This window comes from Drosophila suzukii, chromosome 3, assembly GCF_043229965.1.
Source record: "Drosophila suzukii chromosome 3, CBGP_Dsuzu_IsoJpt1.0, whole genome shotgun sequence".
Lineage (NCBI taxonomy): Eukaryota > Metazoa > Arthropoda > Insecta > Diptera > Drosophilidae > Drosophila > Drosophila suzukii.
Window position 1 is genome coordinate 75,586,207 of NC_092082.1, and position 22,114 is coordinate 75,608,320.

General features: G+C 40.9%; 8 protein-coding genes across 13 annotated transcripts; 5 read left to right on the forward strand and 3 right to left on the reverse strand.

Moving 5' to 3' along the window:
• Nucleotides 1-2,265, forward strand: ppk22 (pickpocket 22). The gene is made up of 8 exons (XM_017076649.4): nucleotides 1-291; nucleotides 350-556; nucleotides 611-800; nucleotides 861-994; nucleotides 1,044-1,311; nucleotides 1,393-1,621; nucleotides 1,679-1,963; nucleotides 2,021-2,265. Exons 1-8 carry the CDS (start codon nucleotides 95-97, stop codon nucleotides 2,194-2,196), a joined length of 1,686 nt encoding a protein of 561 aa, XP_016932138.4. The 5' UTR covers nucleotides 1-94; the 3' UTR covers nucleotides 2,197-2,265.
• Nucleotides 2,218-3,705, forward strand: CAH4 (Carbonic anhydrase 4). 3 transcript variants are annotated; one of them, XM_065866919.2, is made up of 6 exons: nucleotides 2,219-2,439; nucleotides 2,493-2,849; nucleotides 2,900-3,050; nucleotides 3,097-3,176; nucleotides 3,383-3,507; nucleotides 3,587-3,705. In XM_065866919.2, exons 1-6 carry the CDS (start codon nucleotides 2,299-2,301, stop codon nucleotides 3,606-3,608), a joined length of 876 nt encoding a protein of 291 aa, XP_065722991.2. In that variant the 5' UTR covers nucleotides 2,219-2,298; the 3' UTR covers nucleotides 3,609-3,705. The 3 variants fall into 3 exon arrangements, 2 of the variants coding, with proteins under 2 accessions (XP_065722991.2, XP_065722992.2); XM_065866920.2 differs by having other exon boundaries at nucleotides 2,220-2,439; nucleotides 3,563-3,703; XR_010654507.2 differs by lacking the exons at nucleotides 3,383-3,507; nucleotides 3,587-3,705 and having other exon boundaries at nucleotides 2,218-2,439; nucleotides 2,907-3,050.
• Nucleotides 3,706-3,711: 6 nt separating this feature from the next.
• HDAC11 (Histone deacetylase 11) lies at nucleotides 3,712-5,217 on the forward strand. Its single transcript, XM_036818076.3, has 2 exons — nucleotides 3,712-3,928; nucleotides 3,993-5,217. Exons 1-2 carry the CDS (start codon nucleotides 3,740-3,742, stop codon nucleotides 4,833-4,835), a joined length of 1,032 nt encoding a protein of 343 aa, XP_036673971.3. The 5' UTR covers nucleotides 3,712-3,739; the 3' UTR covers nucleotides 4,836-5,217.
• On the reverse strand, nucleotides 5,164-8,519 carry Nct (Nicastrin). Of its 4 annotated transcripts, none has more exons than XR_010654505.2 (8): nucleotides 8,365-8,519; nucleotides 8,142-8,237; nucleotides 7,411-8,085; nucleotides 6,533-7,343; nucleotides 6,254-6,465; nucleotides 5,988-6,198; nucleotides 5,747-5,846; nucleotides 5,164-5,691 (listed from the first exon to the last, which is right to left on the reverse strand). XR_010654505.2 is itself a non-coding variant. In XM_036818075.3 (7 exons), the coding sequence occupies exons 1-7, from the start codon at nucleotides 8,426-8,428 to the stop codon at nucleotides 5,667-5,669; spliced, it is 2,094 nt and encodes a 697-aa protein (XP_036673970.3). In that variant the 5' UTR covers nucleotides 8,429-8,519; the 3' UTR covers nucleotides 5,164-5,666. The 4 variants fall into 4 exon arrangements, 2 of the variants coding, with proteins under 2 accessions (XP_036673970.3, XP_065722987.2); XR_010654506.2 differs by having other exon boundaries at nucleotides 5,744-5,846; XM_036818075.3 differs by lacking the exon at nucleotides 5,747-5,846.
• Nucleotides 8,520-8,827: 308 nt separating this feature from the next.
• On the reverse strand, nucleotides 8,828-9,598 carry LOC108011497 (60S ribosome subunit biogenesis protein NIP7 homolog). The gene is made up of 2 exons (XM_017076647.4): nucleotides 9,446-9,598; nucleotides 8,828-9,394 (listed from the first exon to the last, which is right to left on the reverse strand). Exons 1-2 carry the CDS (start codon nucleotides 9,499-9,501, stop codon nucleotides 8,908-8,910), a joined length of 543 nt encoding a protein of 180 aa, XP_016932136.3. The 5' UTR covers nucleotides 9,502-9,598; the 3' UTR covers nucleotides 8,828-8,907.
• Nucleotides 9,599-9,833: 235 nt separating this feature from the next.
• Nucleotides 9,834-18,784, reverse strand: Esp (Epidermal stripes and patches). The gene is made up of 6 exons (XM_065865946.2): nucleotides 18,299-18,784; nucleotides 13,204-13,390; nucleotides 11,993-12,240; nucleotides 10,938-11,709; nucleotides 10,579-10,881; nucleotides 9,834-10,517 (listed from the first exon to the last, which is right to left on the reverse strand). Exons 2-6 carry the CDS (start codon nucleotides 13,340-13,342, stop codon nucleotides 10,015-10,017), a joined length of 1,965 nt encoding a protein of 654 aa, XP_065722018.2. The 5' UTR covers nucleotides 13,343-13,390; nucleotides 18,299-18,784; the 3' UTR covers nucleotides 9,834-10,014.
• Nucleotides 18,785-19,601: 817 nt separating this feature from the next.
• LOC108011502 (uncharacterized) lies at nucleotides 19,602-20,265 on the forward strand (the record flags this gene model as incomplete). Its single annotated transcript, XM_036818117.3, has 3 exons — nucleotides 19,602-19,775; nucleotides 19,831-19,998; nucleotides 20,058-20,265. Coding segments are annotated over 3 exons (498 nt in total), but the record flags the coding sequence as incomplete, so codon positions are not given.
• Nucleotides 20,266-20,461: 196 nt separating this feature from the next.
• LOC139352888 (uncharacterized) lies at nucleotides 20,462-21,825 on the forward strand. The gene is made up of 4 exons (XM_070995538.1): nucleotides 20,462-20,470; nucleotides 20,528-20,728; nucleotides 20,784-20,951; nucleotides 21,012-21,825. The coding sequence occupies exons 1-4, from the start codon at nucleotides 20,462-20,464 to the stop codon at nucleotides 21,165-21,167; spliced, it is 534 nt and encodes a 177-aa protein (XP_070851639.1). The 3' UTR covers nucleotides 21,168-21,825.
• Nucleotides 21,826-22,114: the final 289 nt, after the last annotated feature.

Below are 22,114 nucleotides of genomic sequence, written 5' to 3' on the forward strand. Positions count from 1 at the left end.
TTTTGTTTATAAAGTTGAAGCCGTGAATACCAACCAGTATTAAAAAATCAGTGACTTGAAAAGGATTATAGAAAAGAATAAAACCACTCTAAACATGGTTAAGCTGGATTCAACATCCAATGCAATTTGGTGGATCAAAAATCCCAAGGCAGGCAAAGAAAAGAAGTCTAAGGGTCAGCGTAAGGCATCCTTGGGGTCTGCCTTTTGCTTGGATATGGCTGATCTTCTGAGAAATATATCTCTGCAGGGATACAATAAGTTGTTGGCGCCCGACTTAACTTTGGGACAAAGGTAAGACAGTTTGCTTTAAGATTACTATGTTTACTTAAATTCAACTACTTTGAGTAAGATTGATTTGGTTGCTACTGCACATGGCCACCACCATCTCCCTGGTGGTGGTGCTCTCACTCACCTGGGAACAGTTTGTGGCCCAATCCTTTGTGACCAATCTGAAGGACCCACTTTATCCGGTGGAAAAGGTTGCGTTTCCTGCTGTTTCCATTTGCCCCAACAATCGCATCTCCCGACAGGCGGTCATTAGATATGCTGAAGAGCTGTGAGTTATAAAGTTAGAATGTAAATACTAGTTACTTGTATATTCTAAATGCAGGAGATTAAACAGTCCGGTGATTCGTCCCATGGAATATTTTCTTGAGCGCTTAGCTTACTTTCGCGAGTTCTATACCCACGTCGGCGCAACCGTGGACACCGAAGATTTTGTCACCTTTCAAACCTTCCTTGATGTCTTTGGCACCTGGAACAATGAGACTTTCTTCGACACCCGCCGCATAATGAAAATGGTATTCAAACTACAGAATATATAGTGCAATCAAGGGAAATATAGCTTCTTAGTTCCTCAGTTATCCCCTAAATGCGAAGAATTCGTGCTGAAATGCAGCTTAGCCAATGTAGATATCCCCTGCTTCAGCAGGGACGCCTTTCAGGAGAGCCTCACCATGTATGGTCCATGCTGTACATTCAATTTGGAGAATAGGTAAGTGAAACTTCGAAAAATGATTTAGACTAACCATACTCATCTCCAGATTAAAGAAACGCCATTTTAAGGATCGCCTGGCCAGGCCGGAAATGGGTCTCAAGGTAGTGCTGAATGACAGCCACTCGGACTACTTTGCCACCGTGCTGAATACAAATGGATATATTGTGCTGATTCACAGTGCTGAGAATTATGCCTCGGTTAGCTCCTCGAATGTCATAGAGATATTTCCCGGACAAGGAGAGGATAGTTCAATATCGGTCTATGCTCGAGTGGTGGACACAGATGATAGCTTGAAGTCTTTCTCCCCTTATGGTGTAGGTTTTTTACTTGTATACATTTTATAAACATGGTGATTTTAAGAGAGATCTTAACCACATAAAACATTTATCTTAAAGCGACGGTGTTTTTTCGACAACGAGGTTGAGTATCCTATCAATGAACAGGTAATCAGGACAGTCACCTATGCATACAGCTTTCCGAACTGCATCACCAGGTGCCGAATCCGTAGTGTCATCGCCCTGTGTCGGTGCTTGCCCTTCCAAATGCCGCTCCAGCTGGTGGAGAACCTCGATGGCGTCGTCTACTGCACCCTGGGTCATGTCTCTTGCCTCAAACAGTACCAGTGTAAGCAATTGATTTGATCTCTTTAAATGTTCCGCTTCTAAATGGGTTTACTTCCAGTCAAATGGCGTAATGTCCTGACAGAGAGGCAATTGATTCTAGGCTTGGAACGAGAAATCGAGGAGGCTTTATATTGTCCACAGTGTCTGCCTGCCTGCAGCGATGTTCAGTACGGAGTTTCAATGAGTGCTCTGCCCATAGACAACTATCTGGCCACCCTGAAGATGGATGAGAACAACCAGACAGAGTTCAGCACAGATATCTCCGTTCTCAGGGTTTTCTTTGCCGATGCACATGCCCAGTATTATATACGGCTACTAAACAATGCCTGGTTCGAGGTGTTCAGTAAGTTTTGGGATATATCATTCCTTGGATCTTGGTTCATAATATTCCGATTTGCAGGTACTATTGGCAACATAATGTCCATCTTTGTAGGCTTCTCTATGGTGGCCATTTTTGAGGTTCTCTTTTTTCTGACCAAGTACATCTATGAGGGCTGCAATCGTATGGTGGAGCAGAATATAGTCGACCGGAAGGCAAAGCAGTTGGAAAACAACAAGTTGTACATATGCCCTTAAGGAGTCATCAATGCCAGTATCTCAGCACCTGGAAAATAAAAGTCAAAAAGTTAGTTTTAGTTTGTTCTGTTTTTTTGTTGTAAATCTGCAAATGTTGTATACATGTTTCTTGTGGTTAGAAGTTTTGCGTTAACCAACCCCGGGACTAGGAGCCACTTTGGATTTAATTATGACAAAAATGGAAGAGATTGGAACGTAAAAGGTGGCAAAAGACAATCGCCAATTTCTCTGTGGTCGTGTAATGTAAGCAACTCTTCTTATTTGCTGGCCACCGATAATAAAAGCTATCTCCAAAGAGCATTACTTGTAACGTCCCCAAACTGAAGTTAGTAAATTACAATAAAATCCTGAGTGATGAGTTGTCTGTGATCAACAATGGGCTTACTGTCCTTATGAGGATTCCAAAGACTGTGGAGGGAAAGCAGCCTTCTCTCTGTATCAGCAGCCAGGTTGGACAGGTCTTCGAGGCCCAGCAGCTACACTTCCATTGGGGCTCTGAACTGAGTACAGGATCTGAACACAACTTAGATGGTTGTTTTTATGACGGAGAGGTGCACATAGTTCATAAGAATTGCAATTACAAAACCAATCAGGAAGCTGCTCTTCATTGTAATGGATTTGCGATTTTGGCTTTGCTTATAAGCCATCTAGAGGTAGGGAATCTATTAGTAAGGTATACCATATTTTCTTATTTCCAACAAAGAATCCAGAACTACAAACACCAGCCATGAATGAGATCTGCAAGCAAGTCTCTAAGATATCCAAAGTTGATGATGACTATCCTCTTGAGGAATATATGGCTTTGGATGATCTGTTTGTTAGCATAGACACCCACAAATACTTTGTCTATCAAGGTTGGTACAGGAATCTTGTGGATCTGTTTTTAATGTATCACTTTAGGTTCCCTTACCACTCCGCCCTGCGCTGAAGCAGCTATCTGGTTTGTTTTTCAGACACCTCTCAAAGTGCCCAAGGAACATGTAAGTAGATCAGAGGAGATATGCTCACTTTGTACAAAGTACAAAAAATATTTATTACAAAAAACAAATTCAAAAACAAAAAAAACAAATAATTAAATATTGAACAAATTACCAAATATATTAGCAAAAACATGCATTCCTGCAGTTATTTATTATAAAGTAGACCGTAAGAGACCCTTAAATATATTTTCCTAATCCTCAACCAGTGGAAAAACTTTTGGCGACTGAGGGATTCTCGTGGCCAGCGTGTCCTCAACACATATCGGGACTTACAAGATGACCATAACCGACTTGTGTATCGAAGTAGAGGCAAAATAGTGAAGTCTTCCACGTAAACATTTAGTTTCAAATTTAAAAATCTCTAAGTTGTATATAATTGTTTAAAGTGCATTTGTTGTTTAATGCAAAAGCTTACCCAAAGTGCTTGGATAGAAGCTTTTCGTCGGCCGACAGCTGATGGCGCCATCAACCCCCAGCCCAAACATCCGGAATTACATTTTCTATCTGCGTAGCAAATTCAACTGGTGTCGAACGGATGTAATTCCACTTATTTGGAATATACCATGAAGCGTTTAACCGAGCGAGTGCACCACGAGGAGATCGAGTCCGAGGAGGTGGTCTGGGTGAAGCGGGAGGACGCCCGCTCCGCCAGCAAGTTGCCCATAGTCTTCTCCCGGCAGTATGCGGTGCGCTTCGCTGGCCTTGAACGCCTACATCCATTCGATGCGGCCAAGGGCAAACACATACAGAAGGTCCGTCTCCATTAGCACCCCTTAACTACTTGGTAACATCTTGGTTTCCGCTATTTCATCACAGATCCTGTGTGCCGAACTGCAGCTTGATGGCGGCAGCTTCTACGAGCCCAAGGAGCTGAGCAAGGACCAGCTGCGACGCATCCACACCAGGGATTACCTGAAATCACTGCAGTGGAGTATGAATGTGGCCTGCATCGCAGAGGTGCCGGTGATGGCCTTTGTTCCGAATCGCTACATTCAGCGATCCTATTTGCGTCCCATGCGCTTTCAGGCAGCCGGCTCCATTTTGGCCGGCAAGTTGGCCTTAGATTACGGTTGGGCCATCAACCTGGGCGGTGGATTCCATCACTGCTGCTCCTACAGGGGCGGCGGCTTTTGTCCGTATGCCGACATCTCTTTGCTAATTGTCCGGCTGTTTGAGCAGGAACCTTACCGGGTGCGCCGCATCATGATTGTGGATCTGGACGCCCATCAGGGCAACGGACATGAGCGCGACTTCAACAACGTGGCAGCCGTCTACATTCTGGACATGTACAACGCCTTCGTCTATCCGCGCGATCATGTGGCCAAAGAGACTATCCGCTGTGCCGTGGAGCTGAGGAACCACACCGAGGATGCTTTCTACCTGAGGCAATTGAAACGCTGCCTAATGCAGTCCCTGGCCGAGTTCCGTCCGGACGTGGTCATCTACAATGCAGGTACCGATGTGCTCCGCGGGGATCCACTGGGCAATTTGGCCATCTCGGAGGAGGGCGTGATGGAGCGGGACCGGTTGGTGTTCAGCACATTCCGAACGTTGGGCATTCCGGTGGTAATGTTGCTGAGTGGGGGCTATTCGAAAGCATCCGCAGGGGTCATTGCAAGTTCCATTGTTAATCTCCGGCAACAGGGATTGCTAAATTAAAGGAATTAAATTATTTTAGAATTTATATTACCAAAGTAGTGCCGTACAAACTAGTTTTGGATAAGTACATTGTCAATTTCTTCCGCACTTTGCGCATTTCCTTAGCTTTTTAGAGTATTATAAAGACACAACTCCTTTACACTAGTGCAAGTGTACTGCTTTGGTAGTTAGTAAGAGGAAAATAACTATTCGTAAATCCCTTTCCGGTTGGCTTGCCTCAATCGTTGGGATCTTGCTGAAGGATTTGTATAACCAAGAGCTGTGAATGAAAATGCATAACCTGATTGCTAACAGTATTACCTGAAAAATTCTTATAATAAGACATTGGTTTACACCTTATCAAAATTTATTAAACATATATAATTTAAAGTCGTTATAATAATTATTTGTCTTCTATGAAGTGACGATTTCAGATCATTAAGTTCAGTATCGCAATATATGCAGAAGGTATAAATATTTCCAGTGTTGTATGATTTATAGCAGTTTCTTGTCAATATTTGTACAGACGTCTCTTCCTTGGCATTCTCAGAGGTTCAATTTAGTTTATCTCTATGTACAATGCAAAACAGGCCGGACAAGTAGAAAGAATTTCATACGTAGTATAGGTTTTGTCGCAATTGGTTAAATGTCTATATATGATACAACATAGTCGCTAGAGGCTAATTTTCTTGTTTAAAATACAAAAATACATATAAATAAAGGTTTGCTTAATGGTTTAAATAAGACGAGTTAGAATATCATTTTAGTGTCTTTGTTAAGTCTGTCTTTATGTTTTATTCAGCTGCCAACTAGCTCCGGCATGGCCTCAGTTTTTCTTGCAGATTTCCCCGGCTAACAGGCCGTCGGTCGCGGCAACCTAAAAGGGCACGCATAAATCAGAGACTTCAATAGATCGGTATACGACTAACTACTTTGAAAACTGTGAACGACTATGCATGCAGAAATCTGTGGAATGAGCAGCTGAACGCGATGATGTCGTCGCTGTGGCAGTTGTGACATCACCCAAATAATCTAGAAACAATAAATTTCAAATAAATATTACACAGAAAAAAAAGATAAAACTAGGTTCTAAAGATGACATGGTTTGTAGCTCCCCCAGAAATTGATGAGCAAATTGGCGATGAATAAGTAGGGGCATCTGAAGTGACTTACGCGGCATTGCTAGCCGGCAAATCCTCGAAGAGGACTTCCGATCGAGAGCTAATTATATACACCAGGCAGAAGGAGATGATCAGCACCACTATGCCAACGCTGAGAGTTGTGACCTGGTGCACATTGGACGGACGCAGAAAGATGCGTGCACTGAACTGTGACCAGGTGGATTCAGTCCAAGTTGAGTACTTGCCGGAACTCCAATCGTAGCCTAAGAAAATGTTTCATTTAATGTTATGCGGGATTAAAAAGGCATCAAAACTCACCATCAATAAGAAAAGCTGGACTCAGGGCGTGGCTGTAGTTCTGCGTAGTAAGACGACACTCTCCGATGTTGTTAAAGCCGGCGAAATAGTGCAGCGGCAAGTCGGTGCAGTTAACTTGGGGAATGTCTGGCTTTGGCTGCGACAGTAGGTAGCCCAGCAGTCTGTATGTATAGCCGGATGACTCCTGAGATCCGCCCAAGACACTTATATAGCTAGTAAAAGAAATAGAAGATATCAATTAAATCCATAGAAAGCCAAGATAACAAAATATATATTTACCGCATGGGGGGCAGGTTTGTTAACTGACTGCCCGGATAGGATGCCGCCTTGAAAAGTGGACAGTCTGCCGATTGCAGGAAGCAGTAAAGGAACTCATCCGCCAGAACGGGATTGGCCACCTTGGTGCCCGTGTACTCCTTTCCAGTAAGGGTCTGATATAGAGCCAAGGCCAAAATAGAGGAAACGTTGCGCACTTTCATTTGAAGTGAGTCTGCCTTCAAGGTCTTAAAGTCGTTTACTTCCGCCAGCTGGGTGAAGTCCTTGCTGGTGTTCGCGTAGGTGAAGTCCACATTAATCACATCATCGTAGATTGAGTGGTAGTATTTGTTGGTCGGCCGTGCGTTCAGAATCAGAGCCGGGAACTTTGGATCACGTCGCAAAAAGGACTGCGCCGATGTTGGCGGTAAGTGGGCACTCATTTCAGACTGAATGTTGAGGTTAAAACCATAGCGTGGCGACTTGGCATAATTGTTCAGTTGCTCTAGAATTTTCTGAGCCAACGGTGTACCAGTCAGCGCATGCAGTTTAATGTTTGTTATGTCGTCCAGTGTGCCAATGTCCAGCATAAACTCAATATTGTCAAATGCAATGGGCGGGCTGCCTGTAGACTCAGAAGGAAAGTTGAGGCTTTCCATATCGTAAACAAATCTCTGCGAGCCAATGTAGTCGTACGACTCGCCATTAAAAGTGACAAAGAGGACATTTCGCAAGGAATCGGGCAGCGCGCTTTGAGGAGGCAGTAGTTGTCGTAAAAGATACGCCACCTGGGTAAACACAGCAAAGCCCATCAGGGAGTCCATGGCTCCTAGACCTGAAAATTGAAGAAACCATGATATAATACACAAATAATTTGCACATCTTTTATAAATCACACTTACCGACACCATCAAACATGGTTGCAGTGTCCAGGCGACAGGAAACTAGTATGAACTTTTCATTCGTATTGTTCTCGGTTGCTGGTTTCCGGGGATACAATGTGGCGTACACATTGCGTCCCTCGAGCGGATCGCAGTACTTGCTGCCCCCTAGGTTGTTGATAAAGTTGGTGCGCCGCATACAGACCTCGGTGTTGACTGCGGCCGACATAAAGGACTTGACCTCGACGGCACACAGACTGCGCAGGGCGTGCGTCTCGTAGTTGTAATTGTTAAAGTCCTCAAAGCACTTCTCCAGCTTTTCGACCTGATCTAGATCAGCTATGTAGTAGATGGGGAAGGGAAAGTCCTCGTGCAGCAGGCCAGTGCCCCAGGGATTCCAGTTCTTGGCCGGATTGCTGGCATCGCAGGTCTCGCTGCTGCTGTTCAGGCCGCTAAACTGATTAGGACAGTTGAGCTCGTGCGAGAATTGCTTCATCTGGTTCGTTCTGTTGATCAGCAGCACCACGGAAATGTTGTTTGGACCGGCCTCCTTCAGGCGCATAAGGTTGCTGCGTGTGAACAGGTGAGGTGGTATCAAGGGGGCGTATGGAGGCGATGGTGGACTGGTCAGTAGGAATTCCAGGTCGGCCTCAACGTTTATCAGATGGAGTACGCCCACGGAACCGGAGTAGGTGGCTATTGGGAAGTGGATTAGAAATTGGTTTGACCAGGATATCCTCTACTTGACTTACAGGAACACCCAGTCTGGTGGGTGCCATTCAGCCGGCGAAAGCAACTGGCTCCTCCTATGGGCTCGTACATCTTATCTCGCGTTCTTTCGCCCTGAGCTGTGGACAAAGAAAGTGCGAGTTAGATGACTCAGGTTTATGGTCTTTCTAGGAGAGTGGGCGTGCGAGTTCCCTTAAAACGCAGTACCCCCCGGACGCCCGACAGGGTACTTGTTGGAATACTTACCAGTGGTAGCTCCATACAACAGTATCAGCAGCCATATTGTAGCCGCATTCAGACGCTTTTCCATCGAAGAAACCCACGAAATCGCGTCCAGAAGAATAGTGATGTGTAAATTGTAAACTAGAGATGGTCAAACACTCGCAATGGTAAATATTCTATAAATGGTCACGCTGAAACAGTGCTGACAATAGCTTCTCAAGTCAACCGAAAATAATAAAGCCAGATTTACAGCTGATTGAAATGTTTATAGCCAACTTCGACGGGAAAATAGCTGAACTAGCAACACTGCTGAGGGAGGGTGTACTCGCTAGAATTTGCAATTTTTTGCGCGCTGAAATTTAATTTTTTTACAACTATTTGGAAAACGGGTTATTTCTGAATTCTTTTGGGCCATTTATAGTTGACTTACCTAATTTAAGAGTTAATCTAAATTGAACTAGCTAAAGATTAATCAAACAAAATACACTCAGTTTTTCTCAGCATACTTATTATTAACCTAAACATGGTGACTGCTATAAAACATGTAAAAACTTAGCACCTAGAAATCTAAAAGAGCGTGTCCTCCGCGCGAATGTACTCGCCGATGTCCGACTGATGGAAGCAGACGGTGGTCATGGGATCGGCGGTCTTGCAGTCCGTTGTGGAACGGGCCAGGACTCCGAATCCCAGGGGCAGATCGTTCATGGAGTAGACCACCACACCCTGGTACTGACCGGCGTTCTCCGTGATGCGACCGAGTCCGGTTTTGGGGATGTGGTTGCCATAGAGGAACTGCTGCTCGAAGGAGGGCTTTACCCACACTTTGTACTGGGCGTAGGGCGCCAGGTAGTAGAGCGCAGTGATGTGGAACTTCAGTTTGTTGGTCTTGGAGAACTTGCCGAAGCAGGTGCCCACGCAGACCAGCTGTTTGTAGCCGAAGCACTCGCTCAGCTTCAGGATCCTCTCGGACACGTAGTAAACCCGGTCGCGGTGCTCCCGAAAGCAATAGGTTCCATCCGGGCGGTCGATCAACTGCTTCACGTTGGTGCCAATGCTGGAAATAAACTTGTTAGCTAACTTCTTCCCTATATTTCCGTTTACTCACTATTTGGACAGGTGCTCGAATAAGATCTTTGCACGTTCGTCAGTCAGGCGCTTCATTTTAACTTAATTAAAGCCGAAATTAGAAGAAAAACAAAACGTTGAATTCTTACACGTGAGAATTGGCTAGTGTTGAGAAAGGCATGAGGTGCGACACCTTGCAACACTGAAACAATCGATAGATTTGTATCGATAGTTTGAAAGTGTTGTAAAGTGTCATTATCAAGTGTTATAAAATGTGTGACTATTCAAATTTAAATTTACAAATTTATGTTCTGTTAAAACATGATTAAGACACCAAATAAACTTTCGCTAAATTATAGCTCTCATTTATAAAAATATGAGCTGAATATACCTTGTTTATCACCGAATAAATTAAAACTCATGCTTTTTTTATATTCGTTATTATTCATTAATTAAAAAATACACTTATTTGGTCGGCTTACAAGTACTAATAGTGTTTGTGCATTCTCTAATACTACACAATTTGTTCACGTTCTATTTACACATAAATAACTAAAGCAAACACTTAGTCTAAGCTATTTGTATCACGTGTTGAGGTGGCGATGGATCTCAAGCCGTCTCCAGGCGTTTCTGTACATAGTGCCGCTCCTTCAGCAGCTCGTCCAGCTGCTGCTCCTGGTAGTATACCACGAACTGAGCCGCCGACACCTGCTCGAAAATGGAGCAGATGCTCGGCTTGAGGTTGTAGAAAAATAGGAGTTGTCCCCGCTGGTTAAAGTCGCTGATCAGCGAGTCTATAACCGTGGCCGTTGTGAAATCAGCCCCGTAGACATGCGAGGCATCTATGACCACCGGGACATTTTGTCTGATGGACTGTTTGTTCACCAGATTCCTGACATAATCCACAGAGGGGAAAATCAAGCACCGATCGGGAGTGATCATGGAGTACTCCACACCCGATTGCGTGGTCAGGAGCTCTGTGGTCAGCTTAGGACGCGCTGCGTGGTAGAGAATGAAGATGACATTGAGTCCCACTCCAATTAGGATGCCCCACTCCAGAGGCAACACGAGACAGGCCACAAAGGTTCCAACTCCAGGCACCAGATCACTTTCTGCAAGGTTTAAAGGTTCGATTTAAATATAAACCTTACTTTCACTGATCTATTAACTTACTCTTCGATCTCCACATGGGCTTGACCACCTTAACTTCGATCATGAACACCACTGCAGCTATAATGATGGCTGCCAGAGTGGGGCGTGGAATAAAGTAGAAGTACGGGGTGAGGAAAAGCAGGGCAATCATCACCAGGCCACCGGAGTAAATGTTGCTCAGAGGAGTCCGTACACCACTGGCATTGTTGACTGCTCCCCTACTCAGGGCTCCAGTTCCTGGGAAGGCTTGGACAAAGGAGTTTAAGATATTGGCCGTTCCAATGGCAATCAGCTCCTGCGAGGCATCCACCGGCTTGCCATTTGCTGAAAGATTATACATCAGCAAAGGAAAGGGTATAAATTAGTATAAAATTACTCACCGAAGGCCTTGCAGATGGCTATGTTTTCCATGAGCGAGATCAGGGGAATCACCACCAGGCCGGAGCCCATGCTGTGCACCATCTCTACGAATCCCAGGGCCACTCCATTGCTGGTTTCATTGGCGCTCAGCGAGGTGGGCGGCAACTGGAGGTTGGGCAGTCCAGGTGGGATGTCTCCCACCACCCGGAACGGAGCTCCATGCTCCTCGCTGTGCAGCAGATAGCCCATGAAACAGCAAACCACCACCAGGATGGCGTTCCGAGCAGTGCCCACAATCCAAATAACTTTGTTCACGACCCGCTGGAGGGATGAGCACTCCGCATCTTCAGCGGGTCCAATTCGGCAGGAGGAGAGACTGCGCATGAGCAGCAGGACCACAATGCAGGTGAGACCCAGCACCGTGTCCCCTGCCCGCGTGTGCTCGATGTTGTGGAAGACCTGCGTCCAAATCTCCACGAAGGTGTTGCCCTTGGCCGTGATTCCTAACACACTTTGGATCTGCGAGGTGAGGATGATCAGCGAGACGGCGGAGGTGAAGCCCGACGAAACTGGGCCAGAGACAAAGTCAATGAGGAAACCCAGTCCGAAGAGGCCCATCAACAGCTCCACGATTCCACTGAGCAGGCACAGCAGCACCGACTTCTGCCACGACCCCTGGGCTGCCTGGTAGGTGAGCAGGGCCACAATTGCCGAAGGACCCATGGGCACATCCTTGCAGCTGCCCAGGAAAATGTACACGAAACAGCCCACAAAGGAGGCATATAACCCATACTGAAATAAGGAAAGGACAATTATTAATTAATTATAGAGCTCTTAGACACAAATAATATTAAAAACTAAAGCAACGAAAATCTATAGTTCTTAATTTGAGAAGGAAATTTTCTTGAAATAATGACGATAATACTCTCGATGAAAATAGCCTTGATTTAGTTTCTTTGTCACAAAAGTATTCTTGCAAATCGAGAAAGCTTTATCTCGATTTTGGGAATAGGACTCTTTTGAATAAATTTAAATGAATATGTTCTACAAAATCTGTTATGTATGTTAAACTTACAGCTACTGGTAGTCCAGCTATTCCCGCGTAGGCCAGCGCCTGTGGAATGACCGTGAGACCCACGGTGATTCCGGCCACCAGGTCGCCCACTGCATCCTGGCTGTTGTATTTTGGCAGCCAGTTGAGGATCGGGAGTCTCTTGTTCAGGGTTTTCCGATTGAAGGTGCGTCGCTGGCAGTCCTGCAGCCAACTGCGGGTGCAGTCCAGTGTGCTCAGTGGGGGCTTCACCTTCTTGCCGTCCTCGGTCACTAAAAAGGTCAATAGAAAAAGTAAAAAAGTTGGTCAGATGTGGCGGAAACCAGAAGAGAGTTAATGAAATGGCTAAAATGCCTACGATAACAGTACCGATTCATAAGCACGTACTACAGATAAACTTTTGCTAGTTCCCACCCTTCCATATAATTTCTGTTTCGCTTTCAGTTATTTTAATTGCTTTAGTTTTCGATTCTGATCTACGTGAATTTCATTGCCAAGGCCCAAGCAAAAGCTTATCCACTGAGAAAACGTTGCAAACAATTGCATTTATCACCGAGTGGAGAGCACGAGGCGTATACTTGATGCCCCGTTTTTTGCTTGCCAGAAAAATTTGCTAAATTCCAGTATTTCAATTGCAGCTAACAGGGAACTAATTATGAAATCACATTGTGATTTGTAGCGTTAAGTTTTTTCTAAATTAAGTAGCTTGGGTAACAGCAGTTAAAAAGATTTTGAACCTTATATTAATTGCCTCTCGTGCTTCAGACAAATCATTGCCATAGAATCATTACTTTAATTTGAGCTTACAATTTATAATTCTCCAGCTAATAGTCAATAAATTGTTAAAGCTATTTAAGTCACTTAAATAATCTACGGTTACTTGTCAAAAAAATAATAAATCAATTTTACTTGCACTTCCATAAATTGTGCAAAATTTGCATTGACTGGCTATTGTTTGCTAATCTAGTTTTAGTGTTGCAAACAAACTTAATAAAATATATCACATATATATTTAAAATGCGGACTTTACTATGATAAGTGTGTCAAGTGATTTAAGTTACTTTATAATTTTTACAGTAAAAAATAATTATTATCTTAGTTTTTCACTCTCATAAACCTTACTTCCCTTAAAATCTCAAAAATCAGATATAATAAGTAGTCTGGTTCACTCTAATTTAAAAGATATAACGATCACCTCAGATGATCACTGAAAGTTTTTGGTAGTATAGACTTACGTATGAACTCCTTGGATCCTTGGGATCCCACGCTGTTGCTACTCCCATTGGGTTCCGTGAGGTTGGTGCTGATGCTGATCGTTGAGCACTTGAATCCGTCGTTAAAGTAAACGTGATCCGAGGCCGGATTCGTCTTCATCTTTGGTGGGGGGGTGTCGACAGTAACCGCAACAAATCAGAACAAACACTGCGTACGGAGTACAAGTTAGTTGGGGTCCCCGAAAAGTTACAATAGCCGGCGGATGACACCAGGTGACACTAGATCTAATATGTGACACTCATAGATGGCTGCATCTATGTACATATATTATACGGATGTGCCAAGTCGGTTATTTAGAGAGATATATGAAAGATGCTCGTTGTTCGAACGCTCAGTTCTGGTTGCTTGGCTCTTCACACGGCAGCGTTTCGAACGAAACTGTTTTGTACTTGATGCGAACCTTGTCTTTTATAAAAATCAAAACTTTGTTGTCGTCTCGCTGTTATTGTTCTCGTCGTCTTCGTCGTTTTTGTTAACTATTTTCGAGTCGGGTTTTAGTTTCGGGTCTCAATCTGGCTTATTATTGTTTTTTTTTTGGGAACCGGGATGATCGGCGTTGTGTGGGTTGTGAAACTGATAATCTGACGAGGGGAAATGGAGAAAAACTCGGGGGTCTAATCAAAAAAAAATGAGGTTCCCATAGCGTGAGCACTTACTGCCTGGGTTTCCAATTTCTGTATTTTTTTGGGCTCTCTTTTTCATTAAGCAGCAGAATGTAAAGGAAGTTGTAAATTCTTTTCGTATTAGTCCGTAATTATTTGCTTGGCTCGGCATTTCAGGGAACATTCGGTCAACACGTGAACTTTTGTTTATCATTTCTCTGCCCCTCTCTCTGGGTTGTTTTTTGAAACAAATGGAATGGAAAGTTACCCAGTTTTTGGGACCCGACTGAGTACCTTATTAATATTCGGGACTTATTTAGGGGGAGAAATTTTCCATGCATTGCAGGTAGATACTGCTTCTTTTGTCTTCAAGCAGTTTCTAGTCGGGGGTTACCAGTCACATTCAGGTGTTAAGATCTGACCCAAACCAGATTCGACCGGACCACTTGGCTGCAGACAAAGTCACTTTGCATTTTGGTCTCGGATTCAGAGACCCATTCTGATAATCCCAAATGGAGTAGTTTGGTCCGGTCTTTATCCTCTGTTGAATCAGACCTTTATATTAATGCCATTAACATAAATGCATATATTTTCAAGTAAAGTAAATGCGGTATTGCCTTATCAATAAGTACTTGACACTGCTAATTGACTTACTTTATATGCTCCGACTTGTATTAATTTTCCAGATAAAGTAATCAATTTAAAATTACTTTTAAATTTGTTATGCATTTCAGGAAATATATTTATCAGTAAAGTTAGCAAACATATCTCACATTTCTAACCCTTCCAATATTTCTGAGCAGAGCTCACTTCACAAATAGTTGATGCCACTTGCAAGCATTCGTAATATTTCTAGATGAACTTGACACTATATAAACGTAGACCCTTAGATGGACAAACAAAAGCCGATACCAAAAATGTCATGGGTAAATAAATATTTAAATGTTCCGATTTAAGTGACAGCTTGGGGTCGAATTGTTTTTCTATGGAAATTGAAGATTGTGTGCCAACTCTTTGAAATATCATTTTGTAAATGCTTGAAATGTTTTTAAAGTTATAACAGATAAAAGTCGAAGGAAAAAGATGGAAACTTTCTATACATGCTGACTTAAAGGCCTTAAAGTTTTGCCCATAAAATATATAATTTACGGCATTTTTAGATTCATTGCACTTGAAATTCAAGATGAACATCGAAGCAAATATGCCAAAAACTTCCTAGACAGCTGATGCTGTGACAAATGGAATTATTTAAATTAATTGAAACGGGCTGTATGTGATAAAAGGCCATAAATATCACTGTCTTTATAGCCTGGCCAAGTTCAGAGACGGAGAAGCAAGTGAGATATGTTTTTGATATCTAATACTTGAGGGGTTTATTAGACATTTAAAAATTCTGAGTGCTAAATGAGCTATTAAAAAAATTAATGAAATTAATTTTATTATATGCAATAAAAATAAAGAACGAAATCTTAAAGCTTCAATAGGAAAAATATTATTATAACATTTTACTGAGTATCGCCTAAGTCTCGACTTTCATTGGAAATAACTCCCTTACACGTTTTCAAACCACTTTATGTTTGGGGCTTTTTTTGGGGCTTTTTTGTTGTGCATTTGGCTTCCTAAACGCAGTCCAATGACTTCAACACTATCAGTCAGGTGGCAAAATAGTATAATTTGTTTCAAGTAGCTACGTCAAGATGCCGGTAACTGGTTTTTTTTTGGACCTCAATGATCCGATCTTGCTGGAAGAATGTGATCTTGGGGGATTCTCCAGCTGCTGAAATTTCGGCTAATTTTGGATGATGTCAAACGAGCTGGCGCTTGCCATAACGAAAGTCTTCCATATATACACCCCAAAAGGCGTTCCCCTTTGTTTGGTTTTGTTTTGGTTTATTTTTAACTATTTAAGCACACACTTAGAAAGTAAGCGAAATGTGGGCGTGTAAGTCAATTGGCTGTGAGATTTGTGCTAATTGCCATTAAGTTAAAAACTTCCTTAACAAAATAATTGTTGGAATGTAATTAAAGTGTGATCATACGCACTTAAATATTACAAATATTTCGCCATTGACACGTGCTCGAACCTTTCACCTCAACAGGTGTGTGACCTTTGGCTTTAGAAATCTGTGTCTCGAAGGGTTTTAGAATATACAAATATTTTTTACACTTCACATGGGAGTACTCAGAAGTAAGATTTAATTTCTATTTGATTTTTATCCCTTCATAATCCAGTTAATTAGGCAAAACAAAAACAGGAAGCACAAATGTTCAATTAATTGTTCAATTATATTTGTTATTTTCGTTTTTGCTCTACCCTTTTTAGCGGTTTGTTTTTTCACTACTCAAATTACAGGGCCAATTGCAAAATATATTTCGCATGACTTCGGCGGAATCAAAATAAAAGGGCGTGGTCGATCGCAGTACAATCACATCGAATGTCGCCCATTTCAATGAAATGCGTTAGTTTGTTTTTTTATTTTTCGGTTTTGGACTGTTTCTGGCTCTATTCGTAGCTCAATTATTTCCGAAAGCTGTATTTAACACGATGAAAGGAGGGTGAGGGGCTGTGTTCGGTTGGATTTTGCACATTTGCAACTTATCGTAAGAAAATCACGTATATAGCGTGTTCATCCGCAAGCAGACACATTTGTTTTGGCTTAGATAACCTACATTGTTAAGGGAAATTTATTAAAGGTACTTGTTATTTACTTCGTTTAACAAAAAAAAACACCCAGAAAGCTGCCTAATTTATTTGATGGCCATAAATATTTATTTAAAGCTGCAGAACGTGATCGTGAAAATAGAATAGTTTTTAGATTTAGTTGGTCAAATAAATTTAAAAGAGTTACACAAACAGGGTGATTTAAAAATCAATCAATGTCTAGTTGGATGTTAATTCTTTTTCTAAAAATAAACCACTCCACACTCCACCTAGTGAATTTATTTTTAGCGCACATTTCGTGAAAGACTCAATTGTTTGAGTCAATGTCGAAGGCATGCGAATTGAATCTGTCAAAAAATGTATTGTTTACATACCCAGAATTCTATTTGCAGTTTGTTTACTGTGAACTCTGTTCTAGGAAAGGTATTTGTGACTCTCTAAAACTTAAACAAACGAATTCCACTGATGTAACTATATAACCAGGTAAAAAATCATAATTGCGATTTCCTCGTTAGTTCATTAAATTTTGATTAAATGAGTGATTAATCGCATGGTAAACAAAATTTAATTTGCAGTCCCATAAAACGGGTTTAATAATCCATATTAGACGACGCTCAGACTTGGTATATCCATTCGTTTTCAGGTTTAATGGTCCCAGGGGGAGAACTGCTACCGGCTTTTGTTTGTTTTGAATATTTATGACTTGATTGTTTTGACTGTTTTTTTTTGATGGCGTGCGGTTTTTGATAAGTTGTCGATTTTTATGCAACACGCGTCTCCCCCACGATTACGCATCGAAAAAACTACAACCGGAGTCTGTGCGGAATCTTATCAATCCATACATATAAATTTTTAAAGCAAAAGCTTCATTCATTTTTGCAGATCTTTTGTTTAAGATATGCAAGTGACGCTTAAGTCTGAGGTGATTAAAACCGAACTAAACCAGTTCAAGCCGCAATCCCAGATAATTTCAGCATGGATACGCTCTTGAGAATATTTGGGAAGGAATGCGAATTAATAAAAGGCGAAATCTTATGTTTGTAGTATATTAACAATTAAGTTATTATATTAAAAGTACACTTCTTATGGAAAACTTTCTTGTGGAATTGGTAGAAAGGGACAATTGTTGCATAACGTGGTAGGTTTTTGAACACTTACTATAGACTAGACTCAAACTGCGAGCACATGATTGGGTTAGTTAACCGACCAATTTAGGGAACCTCCGCTCTGAACACGTTCTCGCGTTTAAGTCACGTAATCTATTGCTGAATGTTCACTGCCGCATTCGCATGTCTTAACCTATAAGCATTACCATATTACAATCTATGGAATGCACTATTTAGGAAGCTTAACTGTTACTTTACTGGGTGGATACAAGGTATTTTGATTTGAAAAGTATTGGTGATACGCTAACAACAAAACCATCAAAAATATAACCCAATGGTTCCTTTAATTGACACTTCATTGAGGATATCATAAAATTAGCAACTCTTTTTGGCATCCCATAATGTCAATTAGCATGTGGCGTTGGCTTCGGGGGAGTCATAAACAAATTAGTAATCGTCTAGTGATAAATGTTAACCGACCGTTTAAATTGCGTCAATGGGTTGGACAAAATAGAGACGCTAAAAACCGCAAGCAGGCCAAAATCAGATTCACAACTTTCGCAATGGGAATTTTCACTGCCAACTTTTTTCGTCTGTCCCATTTGCAGTCATCTCTATAGGTCGGTGTCTCTATAACTCTGTGTCACTATCTGATGTCAGAGGGGAAAAATTCAGATGGGCTTACCTTTGTGGGACGTTTGGAGGGGGCGTAAATAGCCCAATTACAATTGGAATGCCACTGGCCTGCGTTTTTCGCTACACTCTATTGAATTTGGCTCAAACAATTTGTGGCCACCGGAAATGTGATTTTTTTGGCTTTGACTTTGGCGCGCGTCGCACACCTCAAATATAATTTTGCCCACTTCAGTTCTTCATTGTCTGTGCGTTCTAATATTATAATAGTTTCTCGAATATTTAAAATGACACCACTTTCAGAGTATTTTTTTGGCGAATGCCAAAATTTGCATGCAAATCACAGCCGAAATGCACCCATAAAATTAAAGCATAAATGGTGGGTTTATAATTTATTTGCACACACGCGATGTCTGAGTTTTGCTGGGTTTTCCTCGACGATTTTGCGGTTCGCACAGCCGAATCGGTTAGGTAAATAGCCGTAACTGTTGTTTCAGATCTTTGGTCGGGGTTTTGAAAGCCCTCGAAAGTTGTCACCTCTCGGAAGCCGCCGATCGTGTAATTGTGCTCGGGAGCGTGGCGCTGTTTGTTTTTGTGATCCGAGAGTCGAGCTTTGTGAGATTGGTGAGCTTTTCATGCCCAGTTTCCCCATTTCTCTCCGCTCTTTCTCCAATTCTCTTTCTCTATGGGCTGTGAGAAATTTGAAAGTAATCACCGAACGGGGGCCAGCGAAAGGCGTTGGCATTACAAAATACCCAACTTGTTAACATATTGATAACTTTGTGCTACATTAAATCTACACCAATCTATTTATAATCAATGCCGATCATTTAATCGATTAAGGTTGGATAACTGATCGTTTGGGGGCGCTGAAAATGCAGTTTAATGGAATTTACAGTTAGTTAGTTAGTTATTTATCCTTGGTAATTGACACAGATTTTATATCCGTAATATTTATTTGTAGGTCGCTTGAACAGGAGGTTGGATTGTCGTATATTCTGGTAATGTAAATAACCTTTTTGTATTCATCATAAATGCTGTCAAAATATAATTGTTTGGAACGTTAACCCTAGTATAACAATTACATTATTATGAATAATTTTACAATTATTTAGTCATTAAATGGTTTTTAAAAGTTATTTTGTTTTAAAAATTTAATTGTCAATCGATTAAAATAAAGACTCGTTGGCCAATAAATAGATATATTTCAAAAATAAGACCTAATAGCACTTAGTTTTCCTAGGCTACCGACTCGATATGATGTGCGTTTTTTGTATTCGTCTCCTAATGATGTTGTCCGTGTTGAACTTGGTCAGTATGTAGATCGGAAAGAATCGTTTTAACTTTTTTAACCATTATTAAGCCATTTCAAGATTTCTACTCGAACCGAATTTACCAACTTTAAGTGTAAGTCGTTGGATAAGGAATTTGCCGATTTTGAGTATTGCACTCTAAAGGCGGTAAATCGATCCTACAAGTACGTCTCCACAAAGGTCAAACTCTTCCAAGTTCCCATTACCAAAGTTAAGGTGTGTGGTCGCCAATATGTTGTCCTATTAGTAAAACAATGTGCTGACTTTCCAGGTTAACTTTGGACTTTATAAACGGTTCAGTGGTTATAGGCCGTTCCTATATAATATAACCGTGGATGCGTGTAATTTTTTGAAAAACCCAAAGAGCAATCCAATAACTAGCTACTTTTATGACTTTATCAAGGATATATCCAACATGAATCACACCTGTCCCTTCGATGTATGCTTTTAAAATCGATATTATTTATAAGTTTTTCTTTAAATTGGTTTTGTTATCAGCACGATCTTATTTTGGATAAGCTTTCCACGGAGCATATAAACCACCGTGTTACGGACATACTATCCTTTCCGGAAGGGGATTACATGATGGAGATGCATTGGATAGCTTATGACATAACCCGCGCTGTGGTCAAGTTATACGTGTCCATTTCATAGTCATGGATACGTTTCTGTACTTAATAATAAATGCAATAATAATATATTTGTTTTTTTTTTAATTCGTAGCCAAATAAATATTTTATTACTATGCCCAACTAAACTCATCGAATAGGTTTTAAAAGTAATTTTGTTATTAAATGTATAATTGTCAATCGATTAAAATCAAGACACGTTGGCCAATAAATACCTATATTTTAAATACCAAAAACTAATAGCTCTTAGTTTTCGTGGGCTTTCGATACGATATGATGTGCGTTATTTTTTTTCGTCTAATACTGATGTTGTCCGTGCTAAAACTGGTCAGTATGTAGATTAGAAAGCCTTGTTCAATATTGTTATTAGCAACATATTTAAAGATTTCTGCTCGAACCGAATTTACCAACTTTAAGTGTATGTCGTTGGATAAGGAATTTTCCGACTTTGAGTATTGCACTCTAAAGGCAGTAAACCGATCCTACAAGTACATCTCCACAAAGGTCAAACTCTTCCAAGTTCCCGTTACCAAAGTTAAGGTGTGTGGTCCCCAATATGTTAACCTATTAGTAAAACAATGTGCTGACTTTCCAGGTTAACTTTGGACTTTATAAACGGTTCAGTGGTTATAGGCCGTTCCTATATAATGTAACCGTGGATGCGTGTAATTTTTTGAAAAACAAAAAGCGCAATCCAATAGCTAGCTACTTTTACGATTTTATCAAGGATATATCCAACATGAATCATACCTGTCCCTTCGATGTATGCATTTCAAATCGATATTATTTATATGATTTTATTGTAATCGGTATTCGTTATCAGCACGATCTTGTTTGGGATAAACTTTCCACGGAGCATATAAACCACCGTGTTACGAACATACTATCCTTTCCGGAAGGGGATTACATGATGGAGATGCATTGGATAGCATATGACATAGTCCGCGCTGTGGTCAAGATATACGTGACTCTTTCATAGTCAAGGATACTTTTCTGTACTTCAAAATAAATGTAATAACATTATCTTCGCTTTATTGACGCCGCGTCGTAATGATTTTACATACTATGTCCCACTTTTATGGACAAGGAATAAAGTTGCGGTATGATAATATAGTATTACTGGTTATCTTTGAAAATGGTGATTGCACAATGTTCCAGTGTTCCAATGTTCCAGTCAATTAAAAAAATCTGATCGTGTCTTTTAAAAAAAAATAACAAAATTAACTTTTAAACAAATTAAAATAATCGAACTCAGTTATATCCATTTGGATATATCGCTTAATCTGGAAGTTCAGAATAATTAAAAGTGACTGACTTATAATGGAAAATTTTCCTTTAGTTTTACAAATCAAAATTTGTCCATTAAAACGTTTTTGCTTTGGCCTTAGAACCCATAATTATTTTAACCTTTAACATCCTTACTGTACTTCCTAAAAATTATATATTTTCCTTATTGTCGAAGTATTGAAATCTTTTAAGTTTAATTGTACGGTACCAATTAAAAAGCATGATCCAGTCAACTGCATCAAGCTATAAATAATAATTAAAGAAATTTAAATAATCGATAGACTATCATCATTACTTTTAGCATGGGCAAATCATTTATTCGCAGATGTTAACTGAACTGAATAATCAAAGGTGATACTACATATTTTGATATTGGTTTATCTTAGGACCTCCATGAAAAAAATTTATTCAATAAACATTTTTGGTTTGGTGTTTTGTTGACCTTGTCTGGGATAAATCAGGTCAGTTGGTACAAAAGTTAATTTTAAAAAACAAGAGAAAACGCTATAGTTGATGCCATCGACTAACAAATACCCTTTACTCAGCTAAGGGGAGTGCAAGGAAAATATACGTTTGAGACGCGTTGGATCACTATTGAAGATTTCCGCTCAGTAACCATGTTGTATTTGGATCTTTTGT

Excerpts from the sequence above, each read along its gene's own strand:
- Esp (XM_065865946.2), bottom strand. The coding sequence starts at position 13,342 with ATGAAGACGAATCCGGCCTCGGATCACGTTTACTTTAACGACGGATTC. Across the intron at positions 12,241-13,203 it reads AGGATCCAAGGAGTTCATAC|TGACCGAGGACGGCAAGAAG; the intron begins GTAAGTCTATAC and ends TGACCTTTTTAG. Across the intron at positions 10,882-10,937 it reads AGCCATCTGCAAGGCCTTCG|CAAATGGCAAGCCGGTGGAT; the intron begins GTGAGTAATTTT and ends ATAATCTTTCAG.
- ppk22 (XM_017076649.4), top strand. The coding sequence starts at position 95 with ATGGTTAAGCTGGATTCAACATCCAATGCAATTTGGTGGATCAAAAAT. Across the intron at positions 292-349 it reads GACTTAACTTTGGGACAAAG|ATTGATTTGGTTGCTACTGC; the intron begins GTAAGACAGTTT and ends ACTTTGAGTAAG. Across the intron at positions 1,312-1,392 it reads AGTCTTTCTCCCCTTATGGT|CGACGGTGTTTTTTCGACAA; the intron begins GTAGGTTTTTTA and ends TTTATCTTAAAG.
- LOC139352888 (XM_070995538.1), top strand. Across the intron at positions 20,729-20,783 it reads TTCCCGTTACCAAAGTTAAG|GTTAACTTTGGACTTTATAA; the intron begins GTGTGTGGTCCC and ends CTGACTTTCCAG. Across the intron at positions 20,952-21,011 it reads ATCATACCTGTCCCTTCGAT|CACGATCTTGTTTGGGATAA; the intron begins GTATGCATTTCA and ends ATTCGTTATCAG.
- Nct (XM_036818075.3), bottom strand. The coding sequence starts at position 8,428 with ATGGAAAAGCGTCTGAATGCGGCTACAATATGGCTGCTGATACTGTTG. Across the intron at positions 8,086-8,141 it reads CCACCAGACTGGGTGTTCCT|CCACCTACTCCGGTTCCGTG; the intron begins GTAAGTCAAGTA and ends ACTTCCCAATAG. Across the intron at positions 6,199-6,253 it reads TCCAGCTTTTCTTATTGATG|GCTACGATTGGAGTTCCGGC; the intron begins GTGAGTTTTGAT and ends ACATTTTCTTAG.
- CAH4 (XM_065866919.2), top strand. The coding sequence starts at position 2,299 with ATGTTTCTTGTGGTTAGAAGTTTTGCGTTAACCAACCCCGGGACTAGG. Across the intron at positions 3,051-3,096 it reads CAAATACTTTGTCTATCAAG|GTTCCCTTACCACTCCGCCC; the intron begins GTTGGTACAGGA and ends GTATCACTTTAG. Across the intron at positions 3,508-3,586 it reads AAAATAGTGAAGTCTTCCAC|CTTACCCAAAGTGCTTGGAT; the intron begins GTAAACATTTAG and ends TTAATGCAAAAG.
- HDAC11 (XM_036818076.3), top strand. The coding sequence starts at position 3,740 with ATGAAGCGTTTAACCGAGCGAGTGCACCACGAGGAGATCGAGTCCGAG. Across the intron at positions 3,929-3,992 it reads AGGGCAAACACATACAGAAG|ATCCTGTGTGCCGAACTGCA; the intron begins GTCCGTCTCCAT and ends ATTTCATCACAG.
- LOC108011497 (XM_017076647.4), bottom strand. The coding sequence starts at position 9,501 with ATGAAGCGCCTGACTGACGAACGTGCAAAGATCTTATTCGAGCACCTG. Across the intron at positions 9,395-9,445 it reads TTCGAGCACCTGTCCAAATA|CATTGGCACCAACGTGAAGC; the intron begins GTGAGTAAACGG and ends GTTTATTTCCAG.